Source organism: Panulirus ornatus, chromosome 49 (genome assembly GCF_036320965.1).
Source record: "Panulirus ornatus isolate Po-2019 chromosome 49, ASM3632096v1, whole genome shotgun sequence".
NCBI classification, from domain to species: domain Eukaryota; kingdom Metazoa; phylum Arthropoda; class Malacostraca; order Decapoda; family Palinuridae; genus Panulirus; species Panulirus ornatus.
In genome coordinates, this window is record NC_092272.1 from 8,026,636 (window position 1) to 8,041,114 (window position 14,479).

General features: G+C 40.0%; 1 protein-coding gene across 10 annotated transcripts in view; it reads left to right on the forward strand.

Moving 5' to 3' along the window:
• LOC139764378 (cytospin-A-like) overlaps positions 1-14,479 on the forward strand; it is a 394,738-nt gene that overhangs the window by 355,644 nt on the left and 24,615 nt on the right. For all 10 annotated transcript variants that reach the window (XM_071690941.1, XM_071690936.1, XM_071690938.1 and 7 more), the window contains 5 exons: positions 1,477-1,629; positions 3,417-3,535; positions 5,414-5,561; positions 5,712-5,900; positions 11,797-12,066. In XM_071690941.1, coding sequence (XP_071547042.1) covers positions 1,477-1,629; positions 3,417-3,535; positions 5,414-5,561; positions 5,712-5,900; positions 11,797-12,066 — 879 coding nt within the window. The remainder of the gene's footprint in view (positions 1-1,476; positions 1,630-3,416; positions 3,536-5,413; positions 5,562-5,711; positions 5,901-11,796; positions 12,067-14,479) is intronic.

Below are 14,479 nucleotides of genomic sequence, written 5' to 3' on the forward strand. Positions count from 1 at the left end.
CAAGGTAACACATATCTTGCTGCAGCTTTTATTCACTGCTATGCTTTATGCCATAACATATGAAGTCAAGATGACCAAGGAGCTAGATCACCAGAGTATAGTTATTTACTCATTATCATGTTGCTCTGCATGCCATCATTAGATTAAGCTCACCATATCAAGTTGTGAGGGATATCCAAGACTGATTCCATTGATCTCATCACAATACAAGAATATATCTGCTGGGTGCCTGCTCACATTTGTATTTGTGGGAACAAAAGAACTGATGTGCAAGCATCTGTCACCTGTGATACTTGTTATCCTCTCCCCCACAGCAATATGAAGCCCCAAATACAAGAATGTCTTTGCAAGAAATGGAGACAGACAACAAACAACAAACTGTGAAGATTTAGAGATCTTGCCAGCAGGATGATGAGTGTTTACTCCAGCTGACAAATAAGTGCAAGCAAGGCTGAGCTGTATATACAAGATTAATTCTACTCAATTTTTTTTTCGATATCTTTGATGCCTGTTCCCTTTTGGAACCCCCTCAAGGGAATGATCACTGCTAGAGAGTCTCCATCACTGGTGAACTCCAGTGCCGCTTCTTAGCCTTTAATGCCTCCATCACTGGTGAACTCCAGTGCCGCTTCTTAGCCTGTAATGCCTTACTCTTTGCGGGCATCTGGCAGAGGGCAACTCTAGCACAGTGTTTTTAGAAGCTCCTACCTAATTTCCTTACCAGTTCGTTGCCTAATTACCTACTACCTATTGGTCCCAGCTAACATTCCTACCCACTACTTCTACCGAATGCTCCTGTCTAATGTTCCTACTTACTAATTCTATCTGTTGCTGCTACCATTTTGCTAAAAGGCTGGGCTTGTGCATGGTACTCGGTGCAAAAATATTTGGTAAGAATGTGTTGTGTGAATTGAGTGTATGTCAGATACTGTGTGTGACAAGGAGAAATTATGTTTGTGGACAGAATGCCAGCAGTCCATGTACGGTTGAGGCAGAAAAAGACAGCTACCTGGAACAAAGGAGTGCAACTTGACAACCACTGAAGTGCTGGTTCACTAAACAGCCTTCCTGATCCTTCTGATACCCAAGCTGATACCTTTCCTGGTCAGTGGCTGCCTACCAACTACTGTATCTCTGATGTCTGTTCCCTTCAGGAACTCCCTCAAGGGGGTGACCACTAGAAATCTGGCATTTTCTAGTCTGACATTCCAGATTTTTTGTATTGTAATGAGTTATGATGTCAACAAAGCCAAGGACATTCCATCATCCTGATTTATGTGTATCACAATTTTATTTATATCCACATCTAATTTTTGAAGATATTAGTAATGGAACAGGGTAGGGTGAGTAAGATGTTAAAATAAGTATTCAGCTGAGTTGTTTCAGAAGTAGAAAATGGCTCAGAAGATTGCATTAAGATGATGTGTGGAATTCCTGTTGATTATTTGGTTGAATCTGCTATTCTTTTTTCAACAGGTCATACTAGAGTCTCTGACTCAACAAACAGAGAAACTGAATGAAGCTCGGTCTCAGAATGACACCCTTAAACACATGTTGATTCAGCAGTCAGAAAACAGTCAGGATTTGTCCCAGTGTGAGAAGACACAACGACTCATGGAGCTTCTCAAGGTAATATTATGACTTTTTGTATTAGCACTCAACAGTGAAGTGCTGTAGGTTTCCTGGGAATGTAGGAATTTTAAGGAACACCAGTTTTGCTGAAGAAAATTAGCAGTGTAGGCTGTTAGCATAAATGATCATACTGCGACAAGGTAATAAGACCTTTTTACATTGGACTGTAAAGGATTTTGATTTTTCATAATTGTATCGTTAGTGCAAATAACTGTGATACCTAAGTTAAGGACTCGAAGCTAATTCAGAAGGACCCGAAGCTAATTCAGAAGGACCCGAAGCTAATTCATTTTATTCTTGGTTATCAATTTACTTATTGGGAAAATACATATTTTAGCTTTTAGCGTATTGTAATTTTGAAAGGAAGTATGCTGCTAGGTTGTGGTTGTTGGTAAAAGCATTGTGTAAAGAAAAGCAGTTATTGGTGAAAGGGACTTTCATGTATTTGAACATGTCATTATTTGATGGTTCATAAGTTTCTGTATCAGTTACGCAATCTTGTATGCATTCTGGACACCATCAATCTCTCCAACATTACAAACTCCACTTCAGCATATCATTAAATCTATTTTGCCCAGAATGCAACTTCCAAAGCAAAGACATTGAAAACTTGCCCTTCTGTTGTTTTCACATGACATAGACACATACACATTACTGTATTTTTTGACCTGTGGTCCTGCTCATTGGACTGATGTTCCTTTGTACTGTGGGAGCCCTGTAGAATGGGATCCTAGAGTATGGAAATATGAAACTATTGTTGAGCTAAATTGCCTCACCTTGTGGAAATTCTTTCTCATTTGCGTTTATTATTTTGTGTTATATTGTAAGATGCTGATGCCTCTTTGTCATGGCAGTACACATATATGCAGCATATTTTTAGAGATTAGAAAAAAGTTTGTTACTTTGACTTCGGGAGTGAACAGCATATTTATCCCTAATTACAGTTATATTGAACTTGTTTAGATGGAATCCTTTATACCACTGCTGTAAGGCATCAGAGGATACTTGACTTAAGCCAATCAACTTTACCAGATGTATGATTATGCTCTTCCTTTCTTTTTAGCCCACCAATATTGTATATTACTTTCTTTCTTTCTCTCATACTATTCGCCATTTCCCGCATTAGCGAGGTAGCATTAAGAACAGAGGACTGGGCCTTTGAGGGAATATCCTCACCTGGCTCCCTTCTCTGTTCCTTCTTTTGGAAAATTAAAAAAAAAAAAATGAGAGGGGAGGATTTCCAGTCCCCCGCTCCCTTCCCTTTTAGTCGCCTTCTACAACACGCAGGGAATGCGTGGGAAGTATTCTTTCTCCCCTATCCCCAGGGATTGTATATTACTATGTCATATTACATTTCTATATTGCTTGAAAAATCCATGAAAAGTACAAGGATTTTCTTCCTCTTTTGGCATTGCAACATAATGATGCGTCTTTCTCTGACATTTAAGATAATTAACCCCAAGAATGGAAAAATAACTGATGCACTGTATGGCATAATATGGTGAGTGGCAGTAAGAATGTTTACGTTTCAGCATTTTGGAAAGCAAGGTCCCTTATCTGAACCATCTAAAGCATATGCCAAAAATTGAGAGACCAATACATACTATCAAACAGACAGACAGACCTCTGGAGGCAGTGTTTAAAGAGTTAATGATAGGTTTCCAGTGCTAGGTATTTGATTGATAGTGACCAGAGTGTATTAAGATTTTACTTGATTCCCATAGTATCAGATTTAAGAACAGGTGCAGTGAATGTATATAACAGCTGAATGATTTATGTGACAGAGTGCACAAGAAGACCGTGAATTACTTCAGATGAAGCAGGAAGAGTTAGAGCAACAAATTGCAACCACAAAAGATGCTGAGGAGCGGTACCATCGTGACTCTCAACTCATAAGAGACAGGTACGATGAAACTCATTGTTTCTTGTTTTTTGTTGTCTTTTGTTTTGATACAATTATTAGGTCAAATTCTTATTAATTTGTGACCATAATTTTGTACATTTGCCAGCATCTGGAGATACTCTACCTTAGCTTACTTTCTCCAGTAGTCACTTATGGTTTTTACCTTGAATTTTTAACTCCCAGAATACCCTAAACGATTCTTTTATTTTTTCCAGTATTTTTCAGTCTATAAACACAAATTATATGCCTCCTAACACTAATTAGCGCTAGATTTAGACAAGAAATTAATTCCCTTAGTATCCTCCTCAAATGATTTATCCATTCCACCTTAAACTACACCTCACCTGCCTGGTCTTTCACCCTCTCTAAAGCAGATATAACAAAGTTGCAGATCAACTAAAATAATCTCAGAACAGTCACTGGCAGCTTAACCACCACAACCTCTCAGTAATTACACAATGAAGCAAAGATCCACTCAATATGATTCCACTTAAACATGCTTGGCACTCCATTTTTTCCAATAGGACTAGACTCCTTTTACCCAAACCATTCCATGTGTAACCACCAGCCTCCATTTAGAAATAATGAGCTTACCCATGCCTCACACTTCAGAAACCTCTATTCACTGTTCCCCCATCTACAAAAACATGACCCTGATTAAACATACACTGCGATCCCATATTAGTACTAGATAACACTGCTCCAGACATACTTCCATCAGAAATCGCATTCCTCAGACAGAGTCACACTTTCCCATTAATGCTCTGTACATCACCCATCCCTGCATGACCACAAACACTAATTAAACACATCCTTGAAAGGAGTATGAGCACACTTTGTTTGGCTCATTTTGCTCCCGATTTTAGGAATAAAGATAAATGAAGGGGAAGGTTTCTGGCCTTGTGCTCCCTTCCATTTTAGTCACTTTCAACAACACACAAGGAACACAAGGTTAGTATCCTTTCTCCCCATTTCCAGGGATATAAAGGTGGGTCTGTATGAATTTGATTAAGTATTTTGGTTTCTAGATCCCTATTGTTCGTCTTTTACCAAAATACTTTTCATCAGTTTGGAAAGAAGTAAAAAGGATTCTCACTAAGGAATGATTTTTTTTTCATATACTTGATTGCCATTTCTCACATTAGTGAGGTAGCACCAGGAACAGACGAAGAAAGGGCACATTCACTCTCGTCCATTCACGACAATGTCATGTATAATGCACCGAAACCACAGTTCCTTATACACAACCAGGCCCCACAGACCTTTCCTTGGCTTACCCAGGATTTTTCACAGTTGACAGCATGTTGAATCCAGTATACCATATCGTTCCAGTCTACCCTATCCTGTGCACACCTTTCACCCAGTATACCATATTGTTCCAGTTCACTCCATCCTGTGCACACCTTTCACCCTCCTGCATGTTCAGCCCTGATTGCTCAAAATCATTTTAACTCCATCCTTCCCTCTCCAATTTGGTCTCCCCATTCTCCTTGTTCCTTCCACTTCTGACAGGTATATACTCATTGTCAACCTTTCCTCACTCATTCTCTTCATATATCCAAACCATTTCAGCACATCCTCTTCTCTTCTGTTCTTTTAACCACACTCTTTTTATTACCACACACAGTTCTTACCCTTTCATTACTTATTTGACCAAACTGCTTCACACCATATATTGTCCTCATACGTTTCATATTTTATGTTATTCTATTTTAGATTTTTCCTGTTTTTCATTTTCTTTTTTAAATGAAGTAGCATTAGGTATGGAGAACTGAGTCTAGGAAGTAAAAAAAATCTTGCTTAGGTACTTCTCTTCCTAATTCTAGAAAGTGATGGTACAGAAGGGGAGGGTTTCCATATTTAACTTTTATTCTTCAGAATGAAGCTTTTAGAATCTATGGTTGAGGCTGCAAATAGTGAAAAAAAATCTGCTGAAAACCAGCTTGCTGATGCCTTAGAATCCACCAAGGCCACTGAGATTGAAACTGCAAGACTGAAGACTGCTCTTGACACAGCAAAGGAAAAGGTATTTTTTAGATTTTCTTTTCATCAAATGAAAATGCACCAAGTAATTTTAGAGACTGCTTGTTACAGCTTTTGATTGACTTATCATTTGAATTAAGAACTGCTGTGGACAGCTAGGACAACATAACGAGTTAGAATTTAAACATTTCAGATAACTGAGTTAGAGGCCGCAGTAATATCCGGGGAGAAGAGTAAACTTCCAGATGTTTTAGAGAGAGTAAGGCAAGAGAAAGACTCCTTAGAGAAAGAAAATGCTTCTCTTCAACAGAAAGCTAATGCCATGGCTTGTGAGAATGAAAGACTCAAAGACCAAATATCCACGCTACAGGATGAACTCATGGTAAGACTTCATATGAAGCAGAATAAAAAGAAGATTTTTAGGGATAATTTGAAAGGGAAAATGGATTCTCGTTATCTTAGATACTATATAGTTGTCTATCATTATTCCTTCCATTCTAATGTTTCAGAGGTGTATCACAAAGATGATTTATCAAATGTGGCCAGTGATATCCATTCACCCTTACACAGAATTCTTCCATCACATGTAAGCATAAATCATTTCCCCAACACATTTCGAAATATCTCAGTAAATAGTTAGTTCTCTCATTATGTCTATCCATTTCTTCCATCATCACCTACACCTTTTACCGTTTGCTGTAAAATACTATATATCATCTTGTTATCTGCCATATGTTGTACATTTCCATGCCATCCTAGAATACTTTCAGTAATGCACTTTTCCAGTGATACTTTCCCATCATATATCTACCTTTATAGATTGGGGTTTTGCATGATGTGGATAAAAAGAGAGTGGTGAAAGTGAGCTGGCTTGGAAGAGAGGCTGGTGTGAAGAGAAACCTGGAGAGATTGAGTGAAGAATGGCAAAAGGTGAGAGCAAACATAGCAAGGGAAGTGGAGGGGAATAGGAGATATTTAGGGAAGCATTGCATGCTTGTGTGGGAGGTGGGCAGGTGAGAAAGGGTAGTGAATGGTGGAGTAATGGAAATTAAAAGAATCTAGTGAAAGAGATGAGGTATGTATGAATGTTACTTACAAGGAAGGAGTGTGCATGAGTGTGAGATGTAAAAGAGAAAGCAGCATGTGGTCCAGAGGAAGGTGCAATAGCTGAAAAAGAGGGCGCATGAGATTCAGGAAACAGCATTGCCACCCCTTGCATCAGCAAGGTAGCACCAGGAAATAGACATAAAGAGGCCACATCTGCTGTCACTCGTATATATATTTTTTTTTTCCATGCATATTTTCTATTTCCCATGTTAGCGAGGTAGCGTTAAGAACAGAGGACTGAGCCTTAGAAGGAATATCCTCACTTGGCCCCCTGCTGTGTTCCTTCTTTTGGAAAATTAAAAAACTGTAGGGGAGGTATCTATATGTATATATATATTTCTTTCTTTCTTTCTTTCAAACTATTCGCCATTTCCCGCATTAGCGAGGTAGCGTTAAGAACAGAGGGCTGGGCCTTGAGGGAATACCCTCACCTGGCCCAATTCTCTGTTCCTTCTTTTGGAAAATTAAAAAAAAAAAAAAAAAAAAAAAAACGAGAGGGGAGGATTTCCAGCCCCCCGCTCCCTCCCCTTTTAGTCGCCTTCTACGACACGCAGGGAATACGTGGGAAGTATTCTTTCTCCCCTATCCCCAGGGATATATATATATATATTTATTTATTTATTATTTTATTATACTTTGTCGCTGTCTCCCGCGTTTGCGAGGTAGCGCAAGGAAACAGACGAAAGAAATTGCCCAACCCCCCCCATACACATGTATATACATACGTCCACACACGCAAATATACATACCTACACAGCTTTCCATGGTTTACCCCAGACGCTTCACATGCCTTGCTTCAATCCACTGACAGCACGTCAACCCCGGTATACCACATCGCTCCAATTCACTCTATTCCTTGCCCTCCTTTCACCCTTTCACCCTCCTGCATGTTCAGGCCCCGATCACACAAAATCTTTTTCACTCCATCTTTCCACCTCCAATTTGGTCTCCCTCTTCTCCTTGTTCCCTCCACCTCCGACACATATATCCTCTTGGTCAATCTTTCCTCACTCATCCTCTCCATGTGCCCAAACCACTTCAAAACACCCTCTTCTGCTCTCTCAACCACGCTCTTTTTATTTCCACACATCTCTCTTACCCTTACGTTACTCACTCAATCAAACCACCCCACACCACACATTGTCCTCAAACATCTCATTTCCAGCACATCCATCCTCCTGCGCACAACTCTATCCATAGCCCATGCCTCGCAACCATACAACATTGTTGGAACCACTATTCCTTCAAACATACCCATTTTTGCTTTCCGAGATAATGTTCTCGACTTCCACACATTCTTCAAGGCCCCCAGGATTTTCGCCCCCTCCCCCACCCTATGATCCACTTCCGCTTCCATGGTTCCATCCGCTGCCAGATCCACTCCCAGATATCTAAAACACTTCACTTCCTCCAGTTTTTCTCCATTCAAACTCACCTCCCAATTGACTTGACCCTCAACCCTACTGTACCTAATAACCTTGCTCTTATTCACATTTACTCTTAACTTTCTTCTTCCACACACTTTTCCAAACTCAGTCACCAGCTTCTGCAGTTTCTCACATGAATCAGCCACCAGCGCTGTATCATCAGCGAACAACAACTGACTCACTTCCCAAGCTCTCTCATCCCCAACAGACTTCATACTTGCCCCTCTTTCCAAAACTCTTGCATTTACCTCCCTAACAACCCCATCCATAAACAAATTAAACAACCATGGAGACATCACACACCCCTGCCGCAACCTACATTCACTGAGAACCAATCACTTTCCTCTCTTCCTACACACACACATGCCTTACATCCTCGATAAAAACTTTTCACTGCTTCTAACAACTTTTCTCCCACACCATATATTCTTAATACCTTCCACAGAGCATCTCTATCAACTCTATCATATGCCTTCTCCAGATCCATAAATTTATTTATATTTATTTATTTTGCTTTGTCGCTGTCTCCCGCGTTTGCGAGGTAGTGCAAGGAAACAGATGAAAGAAATGGCCCAACCCACCCCCATACACATGTATATACATACCTATCCACACACGCAAATATACATACCTATACATCTCAATGTACACATATATATACACACGCAGACATATACATATATACACATGTACATAATTCATACTGTCTGCCCTTATTTATTCCCATCGCCACCTTGCCACACATGGAATAACATCCCCCTCCCCCTTCATGTGTGTGAGGTAGCGCTAGGAAAAGACAACAAAGGCCCCATTCGTTCACACTCAGTCTCTAGCTGTCATGTAATAATGCCCGAAACCATTACATTACATGTTTCCCATTTTAGAAAGTTAAAATACAAGGAGGGGAGGATTTCTGGCCCCCCCACTCCCGTCCCCTCTAGTCGCCTTCTACGACACATGAGGAATGCTTGGGAAGTATTCTTTCTCCCCTATCCCCAGATGTGTGGAAATAAAAAGAGCGTGGTTGAGAGAGCAGAAGAGGGTGTTTTGAAATGGTTTGGGCACATGGAGAGAATGAGTGAGGAAAGATTGGCCAAGAGGATATATGTGTCGGAGGTGGAGGGAATGAGGAGAAGTGGGAGACCAAATTGGAGGTGGAAAGATGGAGTGAAAAAGATTTTGAGTGATTGGGGCCTGAACATGCAGGAGGGTGAAAGGCGGGCAAGGAATAGAGTGAATTGGATCGATGTGGTGAGGGGGATGTTATTCCATGTGTGGCAAGGTGGCGATGGGAATGAATAAAAGCAGACAGTATGAATTATGTACATGTGTATATATGTATGTGTCTGTGTGTGTATATATATGTGTACATTGAGATGTATGGGTATGTATATTTGCGTGTGTGTACGTGTATGTATATACATGTGTATGGGGGTGGGTTGGGCCATTTCTTTCGTCTGTTTCCTTGCGCTACCTCACAAATGCGGGAGACAGCGACAAAGCAAAATAAATAAATAAATAATTTTTTTTTGCCGCTGTCTCCCGCGTTTGCGAGGTAGCGCAAGGAAACAGATGAAAGAAATGGCCCAACCCACCCCCATACACATGTATATACATACATCCACACACACAAATATACATACCTACACAGCTTTCCATGGTTTACCCCAGACGCTTCACATGCCCTGATTCAATCCACTGACAGCACGTCAACCCCGGTATACCACATCGATCCAATTCACTCTATTCCTTGCCCTCCTTTCACCCTCCTGCATGTTCAGGCCCCGATCACACAAAATCTTTTTCACTCCATCTTTCCACCTCCAATTTGGTCTCCCACTTCTCGTTCCCTCCACCTCCGACACATATATCCTCTTGGTCAATCTTTCCTCACTCATTCTCTCCATGTGCTCAAACCATTTCAAAACACCCTCTTCTGCTCTCTCAACCACGCTCTTTTTATTTCCACACATCTCTCTTACCCTTACATTACTTACTCGATCAAACCACCTCACACCACACATTGTCCCACGTTGTCCTCAAACATCTCATTTCCAGCACATCCATCCTCCTGCGCACAACTCTATCCATAGCCCACGCCTCGCAACCATACAGCATTGTTGGAACCACTATTCCTTCAGACATACCCATTTTTGCTTTTTGCTTTTTATATATATATATGTGTGTGTGTGTGTGAGTGGTTGGACCATTCTTCGTCTGTTTCCTTAAGCTACCTCGCTGACGCGGGAAGCAGCGATTAAGTATCATAATAATGATGTGTATATATATCTTTCTTTCAAACTATTCGCCGTTTCCCGCGTTAGCAAGGTAGCGTTAAGAACAGAGGACTGGGCCTCTGAGGGAATATCCTCACCTGGCCCCCTTCTCTGTGCCTTCTTTTGGAAAATTAAAAAAAAAACAAGAGGGGAGGATTTCCAGCCCCCTGCTCCCTCCCCTTTTAGTCGCCTTCTACGACACGCAGGGAATACATGGGAAGTATTCTTTCTCCCTTATCCCCAGGGGGGACAAGTGAGGATATTCCCTCAAAGGCTTGGTCCTCTGTTCTTAATGTTACCTCGCTAATGCGGGAAATGGTGAATAGTATGAAAAAAAAATGTGTATATGAGTGGATGAGCCACTCTTCATCTGTTTCCTAGTGCTACCTCTGATGCAGGAAATGGAAATCAAGTGTAATAAAGAAAAAAGTAATCAACATATACACAGCCATATACATATATACACATGTACATATTCATAATTGCTCACCTTTGTCCATTGCCGGCACCGCCCCACCCCACAGAAACAGCATCCCATACCCCCTGCATAAAGAAAATTGTATAGAGTGATGCATATATGAAATCCTGTCAAGATACATTTCCTTGAAGATTGTATGACAAATGATAAGATAAAGGTGTTTGGTTGTAGGTTTAGAAAGATGCAGACCACAAAGAGGACAGGTGCAGAGTGCATTTTTGAGCATTAATGTATTTCCTTTATTAAGTATCATAGGATATTGATTGCAGATTTATTGCAGTAGATGCATTTTGTTTTCAAGGATGTTGGTGTGGATAGACTTAACAATTACATTTGACTAGTGAACTCAGTATTTAGCAAGAGTAATTCATAACTGTTATAGTTGTGTGAAACCTTTCATTTTCATTACCATCCAGACTATAAGTGTAACATATGTATCAATGAGATGAGACATTGTATGCACTTGATCCATTTCTTGAAAATGAGTTGATGGTGATAGATGAATAAAATTGATTCACATTTATTCTATTTTTACAACTTTTACATCTGAAAAATCATTATCTTCATACACCACCAGTTTCTTTTTCATTCCATTGAAATTTGATATCTTTTCTTTCTTTCATAATCGTTCATCACTAATGAGGCATACAGTGAATAAGTATGAAAGAAAGAAAAGAGATTGAATTTTTAGTGAACTAAAAATGAGACTGGTGGTATGTAAAGAGATGGATTTTAACAAAGTAAAAGTTCTAAAAATAGAATGTAAAGTTCACGTTTGCTAAGTCAGCAGCACAAAGAGCAAATGGTCGTCAGATTTAGATATGACCAAGGATAGAATGAAGAAAATTCTAATAGGGAATGAATAAAAATTTTAATTAATCATCCCTGTGTGATACATGGCATGTCTTTAGTTTACCAAACATTGATTCTCCAAAGTTTATGAGCTAGACAGCAAATAGTCATGGCCTGTTGTTGTCTATTTTAACACAGGTGGCCCGTAACAATGCCCGGAGTCAGTTGGAAGATGCTGATTGGAGGAAGGCTCAGTTGGAAGAAGAGCGCTTACATCTACAAGAGGAGGTAGAGGTATTGAGAGCCACTGTTGAAGACCTTAAGCTTACATGTCAACATCATCTTGAGGACAAACGAGACCTGAAAGCAAGCCTGTCAGAATCCCAGAAGAAACTCAATGAGGCCAATGAAAAGTTGTCAGAGAAGGATCGTTGCATGAATGAGGAGAAAGCGCATTTTAATAAGCAGGTATGGTATAGGGTTCTCGTAATGTTCTCAAGGGAAACTTTAGTCTTGGTTATTTTGAATGATATTTTAACCCATTTACTGCAGCTGGTTTGTATATGACCTCTGAAAAATTTGGTTTCACTGCAGCTGGTACATATGTTTTCTGCATTCAGAACTCCTGGGCATGAGTTTAGGGGGCAAATTTTGGTGATAAGGGCCTCAAATTGTAGCATTCATATTGTTAGCATTGGTTATGGGCATTTTTTCAAACTGTATAATTCAGTGTGCTTGATTATGGCAGAGAGAACAGTACAGCAAGAGCAGGCTGCTGCCATTCCAGCCATGACATACCCTGACCCCACTAGTTATACTGATAGTTGTGTTGGTTATGACTCTTATCAACTAAGGGTGTTAATGCAAAAAGATGAGTCTCTGTTTAGTGGAGATGAGAGACCTAGTCAATCTATGGGAGACTGTGAGGATGCGCATGATCCATACTGACCACCATGATGTGTGAGTGGTGGGGTCGAGCAAGAAGGAGGACATGGGACTGGCTGGTAAAGCCATTCATGCCAAATAAATTTGTGTTTGATTCTTCAAATTCAGGAATTGCAAATGCTTGTTTATTGACACAAACAATAGAAAAAAGTAGATATCAGTATCTAAGAGAAACAATACCTTCATATACAACTGAGGATGAGTTGTATCTTTTACTCTGTTTAATAATTCTCCAATGAATGACAATTAGGCAACAGATGAAGCATAAGAGATTTAGATTTTCGTAAAGCTTATACTTTGCGACAGCCATATCTAATTCCTGTTGACAATAAACTTAACTTTTAGGAGGAAGTGATAAGTTGCAGAAAATCCAGCCAGTTCTTAAACATATATGTGCAGAATTACAAACAAAGTTCATGCCCTTTCAAGATTTATGTAAAGATGACAATTTAGTGTTGTGGAAAGGTTGTCTGGCATATGCTCTCCGTAATGCAACACTGTTCAAAGGCTTAAGGAAATTGTATTTTGAATAATACTTTTCAAATTAATATATTTTTTATCATATTTTTTTTTTTTTTTTTTTTTTTTTTTTTTTTTTTTTTTCCCAAAAGAAGGAACAGAGAAGGGGGCCAGGTGAGGATATTCCCTCAAAGGCCCAGACCTCTGTTCTTAGCGCTACCTCGCTAATGCGGGAAATGACGAATAGTATGAAAAAAAAAAAAAAAAAATGAATAGTTATCCACATTGTTAGTACTGTACTCTTACAAGAAAATTATAGGTGGATGCAAGAAAATTCTGCTGCTACATCATATGTGTGGCAGTGCAAAGAGGGTTACACGACCTTGAAAGTATGCATGTGTTGACAGGAGAGGAAAGCCAACTCTGAATGAGTCCTGCATTGTCATCATCAGGAGAGAGTATCCTATTCATTTTCATTTCTGAATATGTTTATTACTATTTTTATTTTTATTTATTTTTTTTTTCTGTCACCCGCGTTTGCGAGGTAGCAGGAGGAAACAGACGAAAGAAATGGCCCAACCCACCCCCATACACATGTATATACATACACGTCCACACACGCAAATATACATACCCATACATCTCAATGTACACATATATATACACACACAGACACATACATATATACATATGCACACAATTCACGCTGTCTGCCTTTATTCAGTCCCATCGCCACCTCACCACACATGGAATAACATCCCCCTCCCCCCTCATGTGTGCGAGGTAGCGCTAGGAAAAGACAACAAAGGCCCCATTCGTTCACACTCAGTCACTAGCTGTCATGCAATAATGCCCGAAACCACAGCTCCCTTTCCACATCCAGGCCCCACAGAACTTTCCATGGTTTACCCCAGACGCTTCACATGCCCTGATTCAATCCATTGACAGCATGTCGACCCTGGTATACCACATCGATCCAATTCACTCTATTCCTTGCCCGCCTTTCACCCTCCTGCATGTTCAGGCCCCGATCACTCAAAATCTTTTTCACTCCATCTTTCCACTTCCAATTTGGTCTCTCACTTCTCGTTCCCTCCACCTCCGACACATATATCCTCTTGGTCAATCTTTCCTCACTATTTTTATATTTTCATAATTACTGCAGCACAGGCAGTAGGTCATAAAATCAACCAGCTGAAGTGAATGCATTATGAATATGTATTACTTTCATTCATAAACCACTTGTTTGATGAGCAATTCAGGTTATGATGGGCACAACTGGGGTGGCCTTCCTTCCCTTTAATAAATCAATGACTTTCAAGTTTGAAGCATCTACAACAGCACAAATTTTTCCTTTGTCAAAAAAATGACAATGAGCTCTATTTACCATCTCTCTCTTGTTTCTGATGGCTGTTCCCTTTCGGAACTTCCTGACTGGGCTGGCCACAGCTAAAGATTGGCCATCTCTCTCTCTTTC